At 35.1% G+C, this 23,071-nt stretch overlaps 1 protein-coding gene across 2 annotated transcripts in view; it reads right to left on the bottom strand.

Moving 5' to 3' along the window:
• LOC110038306 (phosphoinositide phosphatase SAC6-like) overlaps nt 1-23,071 on the bottom strand; it is a 174,315-nt gene that overhangs the window by 94,666 nt on the left and 56,578 nt on the right. For both annotated transcript variants that reach the window (XM_020743099.1, XM_020743100.1), the window contains exons 15-17: nt 14,069-14,168; nt 2,742-2,850; nt 2,544-2,616 (exon numbers count right to left, since the gene is read on the bottom strand). In XM_020743099.1, coding sequence (XP_020598758.1) covers nt 2,544-2,616; nt 2,742-2,850; nt 14,069-14,168 — 282 coding nt within the window. The remainder of the gene's footprint in view (nt 1-2,543; nt 2,617-2,741; nt 2,851-14,068; nt 14,169-23,071) is intronic.

The raw sequence follows: 23,071 nt of genomic DNA, 5'->3' as shown, positions 1-23,071 counted from the left end.
CAATCCCAAGCAGTTACAACTCTGACACTTTCAATATGCAGACATAAGCTTCGACGAATGAGGTCACAACTCTCTTAATTCTATGAGACTAACACGGGGTGTATCCCACGGATGCGGAATCTCCCACAATGGGAAGTGGATCCCACTTCCTTGCTTGGACCAGTTCAGTACAAACATTTTTACTCTAATGGATTCGGAAAGTCCCCTTAATCCGCTCCTAGTTATTCTATTACTATATATTTGCTTTCCTGATGTTTTAAGTTTAATTTAGTGTATTTATATTAGGATAGCCGTCGACGTTTCTTTTTCAATTTGAGGATTGTACTTTAAGGTTCCAGTGGCACTTTAGTTATATGTTGACCTCCTCTAAAATAAAGTAATAAAATGTTTAAGTGAATTTATCATTTGCAATTAAGAGAAAAACCCACCATCTAAAATAGTTTGTCGAAGTTGATAATTAAAAATAATTAAAACTCACAAAAAAGTATTGTCAAATCAAACGTATCTCTATGATTTCACTTAAATGACCGCATGTCAATAAGAATACTTGTCTTCTGTTCATATAATCTTGTGGTAAAATAACAATTAAAAAAAATAATCACATCCAAAACCCTTTGACTAGGTGGCTTGCCATAAAATAACGCAAGTATATTATGCTTGAATTCTAATATAAATTATTTCTGACTTAAATCTAAAGAAAAAAATAAAAAATTATAATATTGAAATGTTAAAGTAAATTTACCATTTGAAGTTAAGAACAAAATCCATCCACCATCTAAATTAATTTATCAAAGGTGATAATTTAAAATTAATTTAAACTCACAAAAATTTAATGTCGTACCAAACATATTTGTATAATTACACTAAAATGATCTTATGTTAATAAGAATACAGTGTGTTCTATGTTCATATAATTTTGTTGTCAAATAACGCTAAAAAAAATCACATCCAAAGCCATTTAACTCGAAGGCTGGCCATAAAATAACACCACAATATTATATCCATGGCCAAATTTCATACATTCCCAATGGCATAACCCCCTTGAGTCGTGAAGCATGTAGTGAACTTGATAAGGCACAAAATTTCATATTAACTAAGATGAATAATAGTGAACACAGGTTAAGATCATCTTCTTAAACATACATCTACCACAAATCTACAAGATTGACTTGGAAAATGCAACACATGGCTATTGACAAAGATCCTTCAGTTTTGTTGGACTAACTATATCAAATAGACCATGGTCCATGATAACTAAGATGACAAAACCAAAGGATTTTAATCAGATTCATCATCATCCCCTACCATCACTCAAAGCTAACAATGATAGTATTTTTTTTAAATCTAAAACCAAATTGCTGCTATTATACGCTAAGCAATTAGCAACTAACAATTAGCCTTAATAAAAAATTCTCTTTGCATTAGGAGCAATTAATCATATGAGTCTACTTTTTGTGTAAAACCTAAAAACAAATCTTAAAATCCTCATAAAATGAAGGTAGAACTCTAAGTGGTGTCCTATTTGCAATATAATGGGACTTATAAAAATTTAACCCCTAATCACATAAAAACTCTCACGAGTGGTCAAAGCATGATTTTTTGGAACTGACAGATATAGCAATATTTGATCTCAAAAAAATTCAAGGTGGCCTAACCCAAGTAGATTCTGCTCCAACAAATTCCCAAACTGCAAGCATCCTAACAAAAAATTTATTAAAAATGAGTTTTTATAAACTAAACAATTTTAAAATAATCCTGAATCAATGACTAGCACCTTTTCATCTATAACAACCCAATAATCCATATATAACATCTTTCTATATAAAATGATCCACTAACATGTGGACAATCATTGTAGATCGAAAATGAATTAGAAATCTGTCGACATCATCATTCCATTTCCCCTATGAAGTTAATTCTAGATTTCAATATTAAAAATTGATTTCCATATTTGTTTCATTCTTGATAATTACTTATCTACTTATTTCAATAAGCTTTCCATCTTTTTTTACACAAAATAGTAGAATAAAATTTAGCTATAGAACCTTCCATTTTCTATTATCCTCTCTTCTCATTAGAATTTTCAAGAAAGATCGATACTTATAACGCCACACATAATCTAGAAAAAAAATGACGATAAGGACTCATATCTTGTAGTACCAAATTCACTAAGCTATAAGGTCAAACTAAGAGTTTGTTGAGCAGCAAGAAATGAATCCTAAAAAATTGAGAAGCAATTCACCCTCAAGTATGTGATCAAATTGACCCAATGTAAGATCCATGCTTGAAAAACCAATAGATAGATCAAATAAACAAGATGAATAATGAATTTATCAAAAGGGTTTCTGACAACTTATTCCACAAGTATTGTCAATAGAAAACAATGACAAGGATTGCCAATTACATATGAATTTCAGAAAAGGTCTTCACCCATGAGTTTAGGATGCCATTGCATACATCCATGTTGGAGAAAACAATGCTTATAGTTTCTAAGAGAAATAATGTTTTTTATCATTGATGGATAACTTTTTCTACAAATGTACCTGACAAAGTCTCCTTTTAAAGCAGAAGTTCCAGAGTACTGGATGCTGATATCATCTCCATGATCAGCCCACACTAATGATGTATCAACGTGCAATAAAAAACAACATTTAACTAAAGAAAATAGTAAAATTCTAATTATAAAGTTCAAATTATATTAATCAATTCATTGAACAAATTAAACAAGAAAAAATACTTACTTTTCTTAAAGCATGTGTCAAAAAAAGAATAAGCACTGATAGCTTCATCATCACCAAAAATTCCAATTTGATTCAGCTGGCTTTCTAACATTTTTCCCCCAATCATGCTCTAGAAATCACAAATAACGTTTTTTTAGCAAAGAGATAAGCACAGTGCATCATGTAACTAATAAATGCAACGCTTATTTCCAACAAGCGTCATATTTTATTATTTTAACACAACATTCTATTAACTAAATAAAGTAAATCAACGGCCCATTACACAATTCAACTAGTGCATGAGTTATGGAAGAAATGAAGAAACTCGCTTGAGAGTACAACCTATGATCCATTGAAACATTTTAAATGCAGATCTTTATAGGTATCTCTCTCATCAGATTATCCAAAGCTCAAAAATATTACGTAGAACAAAACCATAGAGGAGGTGAGACTATACTCATTTTGGCTGCATTGACCGAAAATCCAACTACTTTTTCGCCACATCATCTATCCTCCATTCTTAAGCCATTTTCTTTTTCCACTTTCAGCTGTAGGTTTTATTTCCATTAAGAGTTTTATTACGTCCAGGTTAAAATTTAATAAAATTGAAAAATGAAATACAACCTTTATCAAATTTGCCTCGTCAGAAAACACAAATTAAAACATTTATTTATACTTTTCTCTTGTAACTCATACTATACTATAGGCTATCCGATACATACACCAAAGAGGCCCCGACATTTTAAATCCTACCAGAAACTTCGTATCAATCTACTTTGAATCACATTCCCGTGACATCAACTACAAACTGAAATCTTATCATGTAAATTATACCTTTATTATGAAATTACCACCTAGCATACTAATTATTAAATACCTACTTAATGCTCACTCAAATAAATAGAAATATATATGCTTGGCTGCAATGGACGTGTAAATTGATAGAACCATATAAGAATTAGCTAGCTAGGCTGATGAGGTCATAGAGTGGCGACACTTCTAAAAATTATTAAATTTTCATGTATTAGTCCATAACTTCTTTGTTTAGGCTATCTAAGAAAGATTGACTATTGATACAAACAAATATAAATGTTATGATAAAGAATTGATAAATCATCTTCGTATCTTTGTGTGCGCGCGCGCGACTAATATGATTGTAAACAAATATGAATATTACCATAAAAATGTATTAATTATTGTCTTTATATAAATAACTATGAATATTACCATAATTTAAATTACTATAGAATATAAAACACTCATCATTTATGAAATACAATATTATTCCAATCCGCTGATACAATGGTATTTATAAGACTACTATAAATTGTAAATCAAATCTTATTTATTGGTCACACAAAAAATATCATGGCTTACTATTTATGCTTCAATAAATAGGTGTCATATGTAAAGTTTTAATATCAAACACAAGAATCGGTAATTTTTTAAATTAAAGATTCGACGAAGCCACTTACGTGGACCATTACAACAAGAGCAAGCCTTTCAATAATAGTAGTACTTAACATTATGTTGTGGTTTTGCTTAAATTCTATTAGGATTTGATCACTTGTAATTTATATGGTTGTTCGACTTTTTTTTCCAATTAGTTATTGTTTATGTTTCATTATTGAGCTATCATTAAAGAAATTTTGATGAAATGAAATGTAATTTTTTCTTTTATGCTTACTTTCATCTGTCATATTTCTAATTATTCACGTATCAAACTTTTTCCTGTTGACTGCATAACAAGTTTTATTGATCTTCACTTTTAAATTTATTCATGAGTTATATTAATCATTTCAACATGTCCAAAGTATGGCTGTCAAAAATTTATCGTTTGTGAACAACTTGTGTTCGGCTCATTAAGTAGCTCATGTTCCATTCATTCGTTCATTAAGTGAGCAGAAATGAACAATTTTGTGAGCTCAATTTATAAATGAGTTAAGCACGAACAAAGCTTTGATCTTTCGTGTTTTGCTCATTTTGGCTCGGAATAAATAAGAAAATAGTTAAATAAAAAATTTATTTAGAACCTTTTTATGTTAATTTTTATATTGTATTATAAAAAAATGCATATATAAGATTTGAGTGGTATAAATATAAAAAACTAAAGTTTAGGTGTAAGATATGTAAATATATATAAATTGGCTACTATGCAAGTAACAGCCCAAAAAATAAATAAAATAATCTAGGCCTCCAACAATCCGTCAGTCACATCCACCACACGGTCCCACTTATTTTTGTCGCATTTGTTTAGGTTTACATACATAAAACATAGGAATAAGCTGGTATGTATGTAAATGCCCAAAAAATAAAAATGAAAAAATGAAGCCACAATGAATTGTTTAATCCCACATATATGGGAGAAGTCTACTTTGACCTTTCATGGTCATTAAAAGCAAGAAATCCCTCTTTTGGGCGCAAGTCATGTGGCCCGTGAGAGTTATAGAAAACTCCGATTCGAGTTGAACATGACCAAAATTCCAATGAGTTTGAATCGAGTCAAACAAAGCATGCTTTTCACGAGCTATTTTGAGCACGAGTCAAACATGAACAAAAAAAATTTGAACGAGTCGAACATGAATAAGCCTTGGGCTCGCTCAAGCTCGCACGCCCGTAGTCCTAAGTTGTAAGGTATTCTATCATTTAGAGCCAAAGTGCAACAGCATAGTATTAGAGAGTGTGTAGTTTGTATATGATATACCTTATTTTTCTTAGAATCAAAAGTATGGGCACTAAAAATTCAGGTACGGCTATTCTAAGAGAGATTGTTGTATTTTATCAAATTTTTAGATAAAACATTAGAAATATCTCTTAGCCTCATATTACGAGAACTTTATAATATGTTTGTAAATTTTGAATAGATGTACCCAATGATAAAGCAAAGCTCCAAATCAAAATAAAAAAACTTTCAATTTAGATAAGTCGTTTGGGGCTAAAAGCTTAGTTCGTAGTAACAACAATTAGTTTTAAGGAGTAAGAAAAATTTATTATCATTACTTAAAGTGGATGATGGGAAAAAAGATAACGAATTTGATCAAAATTTTATGATTTCGCTATCCCAGATTATAGTGGATTTTGTTCTACTTAATCAAAAGAGCTCAACTTGATTGGAGGATCTTTGTCAATAGATATGAGTAACAACATCTATAAGAAGTTTCTTATAGACCCAAGCTTAATGTTTAAACTGACATTAGCTAACATGAGCCTTACATTCAATTAAATGCACTCCATAATTAAGCACCCAAAGTGACATTGGAGTTAACCAAATAATAATGGAAAATCAATATTATTGTTGAATTCAAATATGAAATTACAATGATATAACAGGAAATCAAGAATTGCAACCAACGATAACACAAACTCAAAATAGGATTGGATCGAGGGAAGGTGGTGGTGGTCCACTGGAGTTTGGAAGGTGGCAAGAAAGCGAAAGAGGTAGTGGGAAAGTAGAAAATAGAAAGGTGGTTGTTTCCCAGATTTTGAATAGCAAGCAAGCCGTGGAGATTGACACAGAATGGTTGTCCAAGATGACGACAGTAGGGTGGAAGGTGCCAGTTGCAAGGGGGAGGCGACTAGCAACGTGGACAACGATAGAGGTTGTCATCAGGGGCGACGATAGCAAGATAATGAAGGTTTGGACTGGTGGGAGGTGTTCATTTTGGGGATGATGGCAGCAAGTGTGGAGAGGTAAGGGCGGTTGTGACAACTGGGACTACCGGAAAACAACGAAGAATCATTGTTTTGGACAACTGCAACAAAGGAGGGGAGATGAGGAGCTATGTAGAAAGGATGGCGGAGGATAAAAGTAAGGATAGTCACTACAGGAGCGAGATACAACCAAAACACTACTTGTACACTTATATACAACCCAAGATAGAACAGCAAACACGTCGACGGCTGTTCCGAACAATCACACGATAAATACTAAACCCAATAGATCACGAAAGCAAATTTTTAATGGTAGAATAACTAGGAGTGGGGTCAAGGGATCAGCCCGCACTACACAGCATTAAAAAGCTTGGACCAAGCAAACCAAACAAGCAGGTACTCACCCGCTTTTAAACACAACAAGAATTCTGCCTGCATTCAGGCACCCCGCGTCAATCTCCCGGGGTTGGTGGAGCTTATCCCTCATTCGTCAAAGCATCCAGCGCGTGGGTATGGAATCAAGTTATTCACGTTGATAGTAACAAAAAATGTTGTAATCTCCATGTAATTTAATCTTCTTGGCATTATCATTCAAAAATACACTCTGATAGAATAAGTATTCATCCTCTTTTGGCAACAACTAAGCTAGAGCTAGATATATACATAAATTTTTATAATATAAATCTCGAGCCATGAAATCTGTAATTGGCTTCTTTCACTCGTACACGATGGGGCATGTCTGATAAATAAAATGTTTGGAGGAATTAACACTGGAATGAAATATGTGGCACACTGGATTACTTTCAGTGGTAACCACCCATTAGGGAAAAAATCGGTCATGATGTTGGCAATTCTTTCTACATGAGTGTCCACTTTTCAGGCATCGGCTCATTTGGCAACTTATTTTCTCGAACCACGAATATTAATCCATTAGGATTCACGCTCATGGGCTCAGCTTAAGTCTCTTTCTCGTCAGCTCGCAATTGAGACTCCTTACTGAAGTCTTCATCCTCTCCTATATCCTTGCCCATTTCTTCAGCTGCTCCCTTCTCAATGAAAGAGATCAATTTATTGTTTAGGCAATCTGATTCAGTACGCCCAAATCCGTGGTACTTGAAGTAATTTTTGGCTGAGGTGGATTAGAGAATGTTGGTTGGCTTAACCTATTCTCCACTCTGAACTAGATTCACTTCAGGCAGGGTCAGCTTCGGTGTTCCGTTGAGTGTACTCTTGCTACTTTATCTAGGGGTTGAACTCTACCTGTAAGATATGGCGGTCAATAGGCAATGTTGTCTCTTCACCTTCAGGGCTAAAGTCTGAACATTATGTAATGTTTGATAAGGTTGCAACTGCACCATATTGGCAATAGACCATCTCAACCCCATTAGATATCGAGCTACAGTATTCTTCTCAGACTCCACCAGCCCACAATTCAATAAAAGTTGCTCGAACTCAACTGTAAACTCCTCTACTGAGAGACCTTGCTGTTGCAGTTGATAAAGTCTCAAGAACATGTCATATCTATAATGAATTGGAAGGTAATTGAGCTGCATCTCTCATTTCATCTTGGGCCAATTAGAGATTTTATTTTTCTCTTCCCGTTATTGAAGAAGCTTCAAATTCTCCCAGCATATAGATGCATCATTCTTTAACTTAATGGCGACTTGAATGGCCATTATATTCGATGTGATGTGTTGGCACTTAAAGACCAGCTCCACAGCCATGAGCCGCTCAATGAATTCTTCTGGATCCTTGTGACTGTCAAAATCCAATACATGCACTATTATTTCAAGATCTTGGCTCCTCTTATATTCCATGCCAAATCATTGGGATTGTGTTTTATCATCATTTCGATCAAACGAATCACCTTTATGTCTACGGATGAATCTTCCAAATTGTCTCCTCTCGAAAGTGGCAAGCCTATGTAGTTGAAGAATTTACCGCTACATATTTTTCATAGAAAGTTCTTCAACATCTCTTTGCAGGTTTCTCATAAGCGTAAATGTGACACTTCCTCCCAATCAGGTTTCAGGCAATTGTCTCCTCGGTGACGTGGTTAGAGTTTAAGTCAAGGGATGAAAGAGGGTGTATGGGTTTGGTCTCGAGTGGGAAAAAATTTTAGGGGGTTGATTTGAAAAATAAGCAAGGGTGTCGGGTTTTGGGTGGGGGTTGAGTTGGGTATTTGTGAATTTTTGGTAACCCTATAATAGAAAGAATGAGGTGAATCCCTTCCACCAGGCAATTTTTGGTGATAAAGTACAAACCCAAAGATTTAACGTAGAATATCAGTAGAGAAGCAACAATCTTAAAATAAAGGTGAATTTACCGAATTTTGACTATCACAAGGATTTGAACTAATTCATCAAATGCCTCAAGATAGTGGACAGGTATTTGAATACAAGGATATTCCATCAGACATAATAGTAAAGCTAGTTGCCATCAAGTTAAAGAAAGTGTTTGCAATGGTGGGAAAACTTGAATCACCTACAACAACGCGAGAGAAAAGACAGTCACTATTTGGTCTACTAAGATGAAAAGGAAGATGCAGCACAAGTACCTACCTTCACATTAAGAGCAGGATGTGTTCTTGAGACTTCACCAGTTATAGCAATGTCAATAAGTGAACACTTCATCTTATAGGCAGAGTTCAACCAAGATCAAGCATCAAGAGTAAAACCATTTCAGCTACCCGCCCCCAACCCTAAACTCGATGGGTAAAATAGTAAATGGAGAAGAAAAACATACGCAGAACATAGGACGCGGGATAAGGCTTGAGGTCGCGAGGAAGAAGAAAAACCACCGCGGGTTACAACGTGATGCATATGAAAGCATGAATCAAACGCCCAATTCGTAAAATCGGTTTTGAAAGACGCCGGAAAATCCCAAATAAACATACTCTAAGTCGAGGGTGGCTCGAGCTCGATTCGACTTTTTTACGCTACTTACAACCATGCACTACAAGCATGGGAACCAACTAGAGAGCAAATAAGGCTTGATGGATTTAAGTTTAACCATTAAAAAAAACTTTGAATTTTTCAAAATATTAATTTATCTTTCAAAATATTTACAAGCTATTTGGAGTAAATGAATTTGAATTCATTTTGAGTTAGTGACTTTATATTGAAATATTTAGCTCGTTAGTAGAGCCGCATGCAAGCATATTAATTTTGACAAGTTAATAGATCTTTAAAAGGCATGCATGCCTTTTGATCTGTATGAACAATATTTAATATGGTCATGTGCATTTGCGCAGTTTTAGCGCATTTACATGGCATAATCGTACACATTTTTGTGGACTTACATAATACACTTGCACTTTATCGATGCACATACCCAATATATTTGCATAATTTTCAAAATACCAATGTCAATTTTGAAATGTTATAACTTAGTTGAAGATTTCCTCGTAAAACTCAATTAAAACCTAAAATTACTTGATTTGTACAAATATTTTATCATTATAATGCATGCAGTATTTCATTTTGAATTTTTTAATGTTGGCTTTCCGTATGCTTATACACATGAATTGTAGATTTGGTGATAACTTTTTTTGTAATTTAGATTCTTATTACACATTCAAAGCAATGTTATTTTGCCTTGATACTAGAATTAACCTAAATAACAATAAGAAAACAAATATTATTACTTTAGAAACCAACAGGTGGTTATTAGAAATATACTTGAGGGGAAAAACAATAGACACAACACATAAACTGAAACGAGCTCAGGAATCACCTAGATCCCACAAACAATTGCACTATCCCCCAAAATACTTGAGGATCTTCCTCCAATTGCAAGCATATATCCATATTGATCCAACCTTCTAGGAGCACACTGATGAACTAAACTAAAACTCTGTGTCATGTATATTCTATTGAATACTCCCAAACTAATTTAAGGTTTGTTCAACCTGATCTGAAGTGAGGGCAGCCTAAAACTCGCAAAACGGTGTCGGTCATAGTGATAAGTTATCAAGCATGATGTCTTAAGAATATATCTACAGTAATTATCTTGTGTCTAAAACCTACTCTTCTGTCTTGCTATCCCCTGTCACCTCTAAAACGGATCCTAGTGGAGCTTATCTGCTGGTAAGGGCAACTATAATCTCAGATTCCGCATAAAGTAGGAATATGCATTTGCCATCTTTGGTGAAAAGTAGATGTTCCTTAACTCAACATACCGAGTTTGGTGATCAAACTACTACAGTCTCCGAGCAGAAGGTGACAGACATCCATGAGTATTGCGCCGCACCAAACCTGATCCTGCAGCTAATTCCCAATCGAGAACTCCACAAGACATCTACTGTCAATGTTGACTTTGTTTTTCTTATTCAATACGTGAGGGAGTACGACTAGGAGTGCCTTTGAGTCGTGAGGCTTAACTTGTCTTCCATTTGTGTCAGCACCACATTCTTGTTGCTCCCTCAATCAAAGATGAGACTACATACTATTCCCTTCACAGTGCAACAGGTGTAGAATATGTCATGGCAAAGCGACTGTTGATCCCTCGTAGCCTTAGTTCATCCTCGTCGAATAACTAGTATCTCGCCCTCATATGGTGAAACTTGATACGCCTCAGCCTATTCTTCAACTGTCTCTTCATCGATCATTTCATACACTACACCCAACTTGGTGAAGAATGCAACTTGGCTTGATGGGCAACTGAAAGCGATGTGTCCAAAATAATGGCATTTGAAATATTTTCTGGTTGGTAATGTATTGTGGGTGTTGTAATTCTCAGGCTTCTTCTCACCATGTTGTCGCTAGGGGATTTCTGGCATCCCAAGTATATGGCTATTATGTGCTCTTTTGGCCCCATCATATCACATTTCAGCTTAAGATGCATAAACTTTGTTGTGTACTCCTCCATTGATAAGTCCCTCTTTTGTATGTCGTGGAGGCTCAAGAAAAGGTTATGAAGGTAGTGTGAGGATGGGTACTGCCGCTGCAACTCTCTCTTCAACATCTTCCAAACATAATCTTGTTATGTCCATTTCTATTTATCTCCTTCAAGTTCTCCCACCACATCAGAGCGCCCTTATTTAGCTTGATAGAAGAAAACACCAATTTTCAATCATCTAACACATCTTTATATTCAAAGACGCTCGACAGTCTGCTGCCACTCTATGAAGTCATTCAAACTCATCCTCCCCTCAAAATCTGGTATGCTCACTTTCACTCTCGTTCTCTGTATCTTCCAACAGGCACTTCATCTTTGTATCATCCAATAGGTACTTCATCTCTGTATCCTCTAACATGCACTTCATTTTTGTATCTTCTTAAGGCACTTCATCTATGCATCCTCTAATAGGCACTTCATCTATGTATCCTCTAACAGGCACTTCATTTTTTTATTTTCTTAACACAAACAATTAATATAATTGCAAAACCCAATAGGAACCTGAAAGGAGAAAACAACAGACACAACACAAACTAAAACTCAGGTTAGGTCCGGGTGGTGGTGATCGGTTACGGAGGTGGGAAAGGATGGATACTACTGAAATGAAGATATGGAGTGCTGGTGTGAGGCAACATCAACACAATGATGGTGATGGGTTGATGTTTAGATGAGGGCAAAAATTATGGAAGGATTGGACTGCATAAAGGCAAAATGCGGGTTGCCCTCGGAATGACAGCAGCGAGAAGGGTTGGCAGGAAGGGACAACAGGTTGGGATAGTGGAGAGGTGGGAAGCGACTAGAAATGGGAAGATTGGAGCGGCAACAAGGCCAGAAGGTGAAAGGGAGACGGCAAGAAGGTGGATGACTGGAGGGACACAATGGGAGAGACTATTCTTGAGTGGTTGCAGTGGGGAAGGAGTTGCGGCAGCAAAGAATGGATCGGGGGTGGAATCGGATATAATTCACAACCTCGGAGCAAAATACAGTCGAAGCACCACTCGTCCTCGGATATAGCCCTAGAAGGCAAAAAAAGGGAGGGCAGTGTTTGTCCTAATATAAACAAAATAAAAAATTGCCCTAAAATACAAAAATAACGTATTTAAGGACTCAAGGTAAAAAGTAATCAACCCAGCTGCAAAAAAGAGAAAAAACCATGCTTCGAAGGACTGGTCGATCTCTCCTTTGCATGGACCAAACTAGTCCAAGGCTAAGATCGTAGCATTTGCCACTTTTGAGGCATGGACACCCCGCTTCATGCCTACATTGAGTCCTCATTTCACCAAGTCTGAATGTTAAATGAGATTTTGTTTGTGCTCGCAATTTGTTGAGCACTATAAATTCTTTCATGTACATTTGTTTTGTAAAATGATAAGTATTGTATTTTTATTTAAAGTGTTCAATTTAAAAAAAATAAAAATTGATTCTTTCTTCTTTTAGTCGTCACTTCAAGTCTAGGAGTCCACATAATTTTAGCCTTGCACTTGTCCTATGCAAATTCTTTTATTTAAAATTTTGGTAATCTCTTGACATTCCACCACACAAGTCAACAACTTGGTGTCTGAGATACTCAGTGCGCTACAAAAATCACGCATGGTTGCTGTTGTAGAACACCAAGGTTATGGTTTCTATCCTACCATAAAAAAAATGTGCATGGATCCTAATATGCTTGCATAAATGTGTAGAATGAATTCCCCCCGCCCTCCCCCAGTTGAATGACACAAAGGAGTACTTAAATTTGAATTTATATGTCGTGATAGCAAATGTGCGCATAAGCTTGCCCATTGCATTACAAGCGGCACTCACGCTAGTTGTGTCAAACACATTACAATCAAGATTTTAGGAATTTTTGTGGTCAAAATTTTTATACATTTCTGTGCGGAGTCAACCACAACAAGTGAAAATTTGTGAGAGCAAGAATACATAATTTTTCCTTCTTTTCATTCTTCCTTTCTTTTTCTTTACTTTTCTTGTTTTTATTTGTCTTCTTTTTTTCTCTTTTATTTTCCTTTTTTTAAGAGAGAGGAAAAGTCATAGAAAAAGGGAGAGGGGTGGTCAGCTATGGTGGTCAAGGACGAAGAACATGGGTGAGCTCTTAACAATGGCTGTTAAGGTGCTCGTAAAGGTGGCAATTAGACAGGGTGGTCGGTAAAGACGATGATAAAAGCAGTTAAGGTGGTTTTTGGATTGAGGAAGGAAACAGAGTTGGTGGAGATATTAGATGCGGTTTGCAAGGATAAAAAGAGTAGCTGGGGACAGTGAGTATAAGTTTGTTGATAGATGAAGGCCTCAATGATAGGTTAATACATAAGAATTGTGTGGTTATGTATGTAATATTCCCAAATTTTTCTTAGCCTAAGCCAGAAGCTATGCAAGTATTATACGTCTACATTGTGCCGTTAAAAATATCATCACCAAAGATTCCATCATTTCCCGTCTTTATGATGAATCTAAAATGCAATATAATATGTACCTGCTGCAATAGTTACAAGCATACATTTTATTAATCTCTTCATTTCTCTAACGTTGCATTTAAGCAAATTCCAAACTCATCTATTAGGAGTGATACTTTGTACAAATAGCATGCAAGAATGCATTTTTCTTCGGCGTCAAATGCATGAACATCCAACATATAAAAAAATAATCTTATATTTTTACCTTAGCTATCAATGCTCCATAGTAGTCAAATACATTAATGAGTGAAAATTTCATCAATACGAGCAATAAAAGAAAACAAAGCAAAAAAGTATAATCATTTATAATATACGTGCAGCAATTTAACACACAACCATTCAGTTTACCTGTGTAACATTTGTCCTGTCTAAACAATCAATGCAATTCGTTCTTACAACACCTGTTTGTTCCTGGACCTTCTCACCTTCAACTTCTAAGAGAAAGTACCTGCATTGTCCCACAAAGACGTAAACACATGGCAATTGCCCAAGTATAACCTATAATAATAAATGTCAGCAAATAAGCCGAATTATGAGCAAAGGAACTATCAAAATTTGGCCAGTTAAAAATGGGATTTCACACAACAAAGAATAAGAATAACTCAAGTTTAACAACTATATAAAAAAAATGAAATTTGACAGGCAAGTTTGAGTGAAAACCGTATTGATGGTTTTGTATCAGATAGAAGATATAAAGAGAAGTAGAAAGGGAGGGGGAATGTTTCAAACCCAAGAGTATTTGTGTGTGTCTAGGGCAAGGGAAGAAGGGAGCATGTGTGCTTAGGAGAAAGAACGATGACGCCGAAGTTCTGTGTGCGGGTGACCTAAAGCGAAGAAGAAGAAAAAGAGGAGGAAAAAGGTGCCCCGAAGGTAGGTAGCCTCGTTGACCTATGCGTCTGTGCAGCAAGAGGAGGAAGGGAAAGGAGAAGAGAGGAGGTTGCTCGATGGCTGCTTGTGTGCGGGGGATGGAGGCGATCCTTCAAAGCACTAAGAGTGCATGCAGGGAAGGAGCACACGCGACCCGCGTGTAAAAAAGAGGCGAAGGAGCAAAACAAGTGACTCAATCAATACTCTTCCTCTTTGCAACTTCTCTTTTATATTTCAAGATTTATAAAAAAAAGACTCGATCAAGAAGCATTTTAATGATGATGGGATTTGTCTTCTTAAAGGAAAAATTTGCAAAACTAATAAATTTAGTGGTTTTAACATGCTTAATATATAGGGGATTTTACAAACATAGCACTCAAAACTTACTTAGTAACATATTTCACATCCAAACTTCTATATTTACCCAAAAAAAAGTATTTGTTTCTAAGTTCAGTTAAGTATTCCGTTGGGGAACTCCATCGGGGGCTCTTGCTCCACAGAGATTGTCTCAGCAGCAAGGTGGTGATCGGTCAGAGCAATGTCGTGGAGGTAAAGGAAGACGAGTTGGAGTAGATGGGTTCCGGGAAAGGAGTAGCAGCAGTTGCGAAGGAAATGGGTTCTTCAATTCAGACGAGAGAGCATGGGGGATGTTTCTTGTCGCTTTGGCTCAAGAGGAGTGACTAGATGGAGGAATGGTAGGGGAGTTGTTGCGTGAGGTTTTGTGAGAGGCTGAGAGATGGAGAGGAATTGCGAGAGAAACCAGAAAAAAAAATAGATAAGTCGGTTGTTTGGCATGAGGGAGAGAGGAATACGTAGGTGGAGAAGCGTGGGTTTGGCATTATTTCTTCATTTCCAAATCTTCGCAGCCCCAGTTCTTCATTATGGCTATTTCTGGACTTTTAACTCTCATCTCTACTCTCTTGTTGGATAATATAATTTCATCCAAAATCTTTCCTTTTTATTTAGGTGATCCTAGGAGGGCATCTTGGGAATCTCAGTGAAAGAGAAGGTTGTTGCCGAGAGCATCTCGCCAGAGCAGGAGCCTACGATGGAATTCCACAGCAGATCTATAACAAAGCTTAGAAAAAGTACTTTTTTATAATATAGAACTTTGGGTGAAATATGTTAATATGTAAATTTTCAGTGCTATGTATGTAGAAACCGCTAATATGTAATGTTCGGTTTGATTCTTTGGTAACGCTACCATTACAAACATTCGAATAACACTCTAATAAGAAAGACGAGGAGTGAAGATGCAAAATAAGTGCTTCCGTGAGCAAGAGGAGATCGAGAAAAAGAAGAGGTTAGAGAGCTTTTCTAGATGAACTCGACTGAGCATCGCAATTATCAAGTGAAGACAACGATACTGTCAATTGAACTCGCGAGTGTCAAAGCAATGAGGAGTGAAGAAGATGAGGGTTCGACTCTAGTGTGGGAGTGGCGACATTGTAGAGCCAAAGTTGAGGCCTAGAGAGCATTGTCGCTTCCCGTAAAAGTGAAGCTGTGTATGGGGGAGCCACTATATGCAAAGAGAAAGAAGAGAATGGGATGAATTGCATGTGAGGGATAGAGCGGCTTTGCCATGTACGAGTGGTTCCGGGAGAAGATGAGAGCCGCGTGCTGGAGAGCCAAACCAAGCCGATTAGCAGTGGGGAAAGAGGCTTTGGGTACAGGAAAGGATCGCATGTGGGATAAGGGAGGTCGAACCAAGCAAAGTAAGGTAAAATAAGGGTTTTCTTATTCAAGATATTTGTATACATTTAATTGATATATATACACTTAGCGACTTAATATGAATTTATGCTAATCGAAATCAAAAAAAATTTAAGAAAGAAATATTTGAATTTGAGATTGAGGAGTGGATCACCTCGACGGGAAAATGTATAAGTTAATTGAAGTTAAAGTTTACTTTATTTAAGTTAAATTTAATGTAATTAACATATTAATATTATATTACATTATTTTATAACAGCAATTAAGATCAAAGAACATTTAATCCTAAAGTACTTGGAGTAGGATCGTAAAGGCGTTGGAGGAGAAAAAAAAATAATAAGGTTAGTCTTATTTAAATTTTATTTATAATCAATTTAATGTTAACTTAATAGTTGTTAATATTCAAAATTTTTATCAACCATAATCAAGTAAGTTGATTAAAAGAATTGAAGGGAATCGTCGATTTGGTAGAAGAAAAAAAGAAGTCGGATAGGTGAACTCTAATTTTGAATTTTTCTTTAAAAAATAAATAAACACCTCAAGTTTAGAGCGTAATAAATTATTGGTTGTGATGATTGGAAGTAATTCTTTAATATGTATTAATTATATAAAAATATAATGATGTTAGGTATTACAACAAGAAAATAAAATTTCAAGGATAAATAGAAAAGCAAAGTTACAGTAAATAATTATATTTCTAAATAAAAGTTATATTTTTTTACTTCTGAATAAATTATTGATTTCATTTGTCATATTTATGCTTATATGAGTGAGACATAGATTACATATGATTTTTATATTATTATGTATGAAACATACATGTTAACATTTCTGCATGAATGATTGCACAATGATTTTTCTAAAAGACATTACTTTTTTACATGATCTTTAGATTATAAAAATAATAAGCGTCTCATAAGAAAATAATGAATTCTTTTAAGAATGAAAGAAGAATATTGTATACATGAAGGATTGTAGATGCATGCTAAGAGGAATTCACCCCCTTATGATAATGGTTAGGGACGTCAATGTACTCGTGTGCGTAGATATTTTTCTGCGACCCAGATAATCATGAACATTAAAACACGAACTGTTTTGCCGACAAGAGGATATCCGTCAGAGTTAGCATTCCACCTCCGATAATAGTAGACTTGGTTTATACCCTGCTGTGACAACTGGGTATGTATCGACCAGAGGTGAGTTAGGTAATCTTTAAATGGTGCTCTCGAGATAGATGCACAAGTTAAGTATAAGATGTAAATTAAAAAAAAAGTTTAAATCTTGCAAAGTAAAGTAAAAATTAATGCATATTAAATTTTTATATTTCTTCTATTAGAAAATGTCATGTATACAAGATTTATATTATTATATGATTTTCTAAAATATATTAGAAAAAACTCAACATATGTATTGTCTTTTCTTCTTAGGGTTACTGCAATTTTGGAGTGTAATTATTTCATCGGGTTATCTTGGATAACTCATTATATAGTTTAACAATTTTCAGATTTAAACTTTGGAATAAAACATGAGTACTTGAAGAGAGTGAACAAAAGGTGAGAACAGCAAGTAGAAAGGTAAATTTCTTATTTGTTCGATTAAATTTTAAATCACTAGTGCCTCTTTTTTTACTTTGTATATAGAATGAATATTTAAATTTGATTTTCACTATCCAACCGTCTATTCCTACTTTCAAAATTTTGAACCCTAGGATGGGTCGTGACATAATATGATATGATTCAACATCTCTCTTCATTTGAAATGGGTTTAGAAATCTATCAATAATGTAGATTCTTATTATTTTTATAAAATTTTCAAGGAAAGATATTTGAAGACTAGATCTTTTGAATTTTTTAGAAATAACATTACAGTGTGTTCTAGCTCCATGAAGGTTTAGAAGAATAATTCAATTCTTCTTACTTAACAATTCTTGAAATGTTAATAACATCAACTCCATTTGATTTTGGAAAGATAAATGGCAGCAAGACATTCCTTTATCTATTGTTCTTAAAGCCCATTTTTAAAGAATTTGTGTAATGGAAAGTAATATAATAGAAAACTTGTACATTAATAAGTTTGATCATAAGAAACCTAATTAGAAGAGATCTAAATACAAGATCATTGCTCTATCAAAAATATTCCTAATCTATAAAAATTGGTAGTGTATATATCTATACGTAACATGTCTTTAATGGGAATAAGAAGGAAGTCCTTTCCATTACATGGTATCAGGGCTTTCTTGAATTGCTCATCTTTGCCTTCGCTTATGTCATGTGTGTCGTCTCCTTTTGGCTTTTTTGGCTTCATCGACAGCTTTGTTTGCTTCCTAAGAAGTGGTAATCAACTTCCAGCAATGAAATTGTCGACGTTTTCACCTACTCAGTTCGACATTTTCGTCTACTTAGGTCGACATCTTTGCCTACTTAGTACTTAGGTCGACATCTTTGCGTCGACATCTTTGCCTACTTAGGTCGACATCTTTGCCTACTTAGGTCGACGTCTTCAACTGCTTCCTACGACGGCGTCGTCTGCATCCTTAAGAGTAGGTCTACTACTTCGATTTCAATAAAGGCGTGGTCTGCTTCGTGTGATTGTTCCTCTGCGTTGAATAGTGCCATATGCATCAACTTCACTTTCGATTTTGTCTGGTTTGTCTGCCCTCTCTGCATCGATGAGATTGGGGCACTGACAAAGTCATCTTCTACTCGATCGACGTCGTCGGATTTGTGCTCTACTTTATGTATGTTTGGTCTACATCTATTTTCTTCGATTGTTGGGAACAATATTTTTTTTTATTTGGAGATCGTTGAACAGTGGGTCGGGGAGTTAATTGTGTCAGAGCGTTTAGGCAAATCGTCCTTTAGTACTAAATGACATCGATATGGCTAGAGAATATAAACATATTGTGACAAGTTTGGTTTCATCAATGTCTAAAATTATGAATGAAAAGTTAATTAAAATTAATAATTTTTACTGAAATAAAACTATGAGATAATTTGAAGAGTATTTCTCAAGAGAGTTACCTCATTGATAATCCTCCAGCTGAGACTGTCAAATTATTATGAATGGAGAGTGGATACTCAGCTTTTGATATAGATACATAATATATCGAACTTGATCAATCTGATCATATTACTCGTTGAAAATGTAATAAAGATTAAATGAAGAAATTAGCGTTTGTATTTTATAGGAGAAAAAATACTAGAATATTGCGTCCAATCCTGATTTCTCAGACTTCATCTATACAACAACCTAGTGCTCTTGCTGGTCAACAAAATACAGCCATAAGTAAATCTCAGTCTCGAGACAGTTACAGAAGTAGAACTCTGAATTCTAAAAAACAAGGATCGAGGGTGGCACGATATTAGTATCATGAATAGAACATGTCAGATGTTTCTCAAAAAGAGCCATAAGAATTCCAAATCATAATCAACTCACATTGTAACTACTATTGAGACATCTCCTAGTCAGAGTACTATGATCTCTGCAAATGAATATGCCAAGTTCTTCAAATTTTAGGAAGCATTGAAGAAATCCACATCTATCACTGCCCAGTTAGGTAATAATGATATTTTTCTTCTTTCATTTCCCACAATGGGCCATGAATTCCAGTGCTACAGTTCACATGACAAGCAATCCAAACCTCTTTTTAATCTTTCATAATGACATTTTTTCTGTCACTCTAGCAGATGGATCTACCTATAATATTTTTAATTCTAACACCATGAATAATACACCCATATTGCCTCAATCTTATGTTCTATTTTACCTTATTTTGCTTTTGATTTTATTTATTTTAGCAAAATTACACGTATTCTTAATTGTTATATTCTATCTTTTCTGATCATTGTCTATTTCAAGACCTTATGAAGAAAATTATTGGTAGTATATAAGGATTGAGGGGCTATACATTTTCGATAATTAGATAACTCGGCCCATAGCCTATTCCAACATCTTCTCTTTTTTAGATTCATTATCGAATAGGATATCCATTAATATGAATGTTGAAAATTTATACCCTTAATTTCAGCAGTTATCATCTTTGAATTATAAGTCGTGTCAATTAGCAAAATACCACCATTTGTTTTATGTCCTCATTGTTAATAAAGAGTCATGCATAAGTTTGAGTTGGTTCACTTTGATGTGTGGGGACAATGTCCTATTTTAACTAATGGATTTCGATTCTTTGTCCCTTTTATGGATAGCCTTCTTGTATGACTTGGCTTTATTTTACAAAATGTCGTACTGAGTTACTATCACATTTTCAATTTTTTTTTGTCAAAATTAAAACTCAATTCAATATTTCGGTTGAAATTTTGAGAGGTGACTACCAAAAAAAATTCTACACCTTTCAAAAGTATATGACACAAAATGGGATGCTTCACCGGCCATCTTGTATCGATAATTTCATCCCAAAAGGGAATAGCAAAAGGGAATAGCAAAAAAAAAAAATAGACATCTTCTTGAGACAACTAGAACTCTTTTGTTTCAAACAAATGTGGCTAAGAATCGGATATCTTCTACTGTTTTACAGAACCAGACACCCCACCAATTTTTTTTTCAACTGAGGGTCTACTTGGGGCAGCTAGAGCTTAATAATAAACTGCTACGCAGCAACATCCTAGCACAAAAGCTGCAGCGGATATACTGACTGTCAGTTTGTTTTTTTTTTTTTTTTGCAATTCAAAAACAGCAATGTTGCAGTTGTTTCTAAACAAATAATCATTCTGTCTCTATATAGTAATGTTATTTGCAACAGAACTGTTCATATCAACACATTTTATGCATTAAAAGCAAAAAACTTGTGCATAACATTTCAAAATAAAGATAGACACCTCACTTAATAGTGAGTCACATGATTATTAAAATTAAGAAAAAGACTATTAAAATAATAATTAATAATATGCTGATAGTATTTTTAAAAATACAAATGGCATATTTTACGAGCTAAGTCGTCCTCCATAAATACTCTCCATGCTCGATCACTCTCGAAGATAGAATCTTCCAACCTATTTGTCCATTTAAAAAAGTCACAGTTTTTTGTGATTCTCCGAGAAAATCTGTAAAATCGTCTCCCGTAGCAATATGACTAACGTGAAGTTAGTAAGAAACTTTAAAGTCCACAATATCAGCGCAATCCTCGAGAAGTACCAGAAATCCTCGAACTTAACTTTCATAAATGCTTAAAAAAACATCTCATTACATAGCACAACTAAAAATTATCATGAGTAATTAATTATAATTTTATGCAGTTGTGAGGTCTCAAAGAACTCAGTATTTAAACCAACAAATTTGTCACTACAAGAACACAGCAGACCTTACCAAAAAGAGATTCTTGGTTATCTTTAACCCACATAGAACCAATCTCCTGTGTGTTACAAATGTATATAACCAAAAAAAATCATCCAGAGGAACCTAAAAAACCATAGCACTGAAAAAAAGACAAACTTAGTTGTATTCATTAGGATTTCATATGTGACACCAACCAATAGCGACAAACATATCATCTAGAATAACCCATTAAGTCAAACATGTCATCATACACCTCTAAAACCTACCAAAAGAAAAATAAAAGAAATGTAAAAGGAAACAAGACACTTACAACTTGCATAAAAAACTAAACAATCAATATCAAATACACAAAAAACATAAATAAATATAACTGTATAAAATACTGATATAATAAACAGTGAATCTCTTCAACGATTACATTTAATAATATGATAAAAACTCAAATTACCCTCCAATTATCGCAATTCGTAATTTGTTCTCTCAATTTTGTTATCTCGCTTGCACCTTCCCCGTATTCAATACAAGTCTTGGAAATATCATTTTTGGTTTGTGACAAAGAATGTCTAAGACGATACTCATGTCTCGACAGGGACATGTTCATGATTCTCGTCCATCCTATGAAAGTCGATGTTGTTGTGGAAAGAATGTCGTCGAATATAATTATGACAAGTTATCGTGACAATCACAATCTACACCTGTTTGGGAAACAGGTATGATAGCATATCGCAAAGTATAACTCATTTCTTCTTTCAAACACTAAAAGTCCTCTCCATAGCATCGCGTAAGGATGAATTTCTTTTGTTGAAAAATATTTATCCTACCTCGCACGACATTGTTGGCTCAGTCAAAATCAGTTATGTTGTACCTTGTACCATAATAGGGCTTGAGATACCCTTATTACAATGGATAGCCAACTGTTGACCTCAATTTTCGTGAGGTCTAGTATTCCTCGTAGGAGTAGGATCTAGCCTTAGGGGTCTTCCTGCGACTATCTTAGAACCTTAGAAGTGGTGCCCGCCTCGTTTTTTAGTTCGACCTATTTCCGTCCTCTTTTGGAGTTTCGCGTGTGCGGTATCGACTTCTAACACTTAGAAGGATGAAACCGACATGAGGAAACCCAAAATGGATTCCTATAGGACCTTCCCGAGCCTTAGGGTGGCCTTCTGCACAATTCGCACTCCTACGTGCACCAGCTTCGCAATTCGGAGAGTCGACGTGTCCGATCGCCGCAATTCCCATTGCCTGCACCGTTATTTACCGAGGGCTCGAGTTAACCACTTGTGACGATCGATCGCGGGTCGAAATTTTGTGAAATTTGAATTTTGACGCGTTTTGACCCGATTGTCGACGACGTCGTCCGAGCGACCCCGGATGACGAAACGGACTGCGCCAACGCGTCCGGAACGTCGATTTTGCCCGGGGAGGACACCCATTTTGTCGCGTCGCCGCGCGCGAGTAAATTGTGTTTTAATTAATATATAT

Source organism: Phalaenopsis equestris, unplaced genomic scaffold (genome assembly GCF_001263595.1).
Source record: "Phalaenopsis equestris unplaced genomic scaffold, ASM126359v1 Scaffold232429, whole genome shotgun sequence".
In the NCBI taxonomy this organism is placed as follows: Eukaryota; Viridiplantae; Streptophyta; class Magnoliopsida; order Asparagales; family Orchidaceae; genus Phalaenopsis; species Phalaenopsis equestris.
Note: the sequence above shows the minus strand (reverse complement) of the source record. Positions and strands in the feature narration are given on the sequence as shown.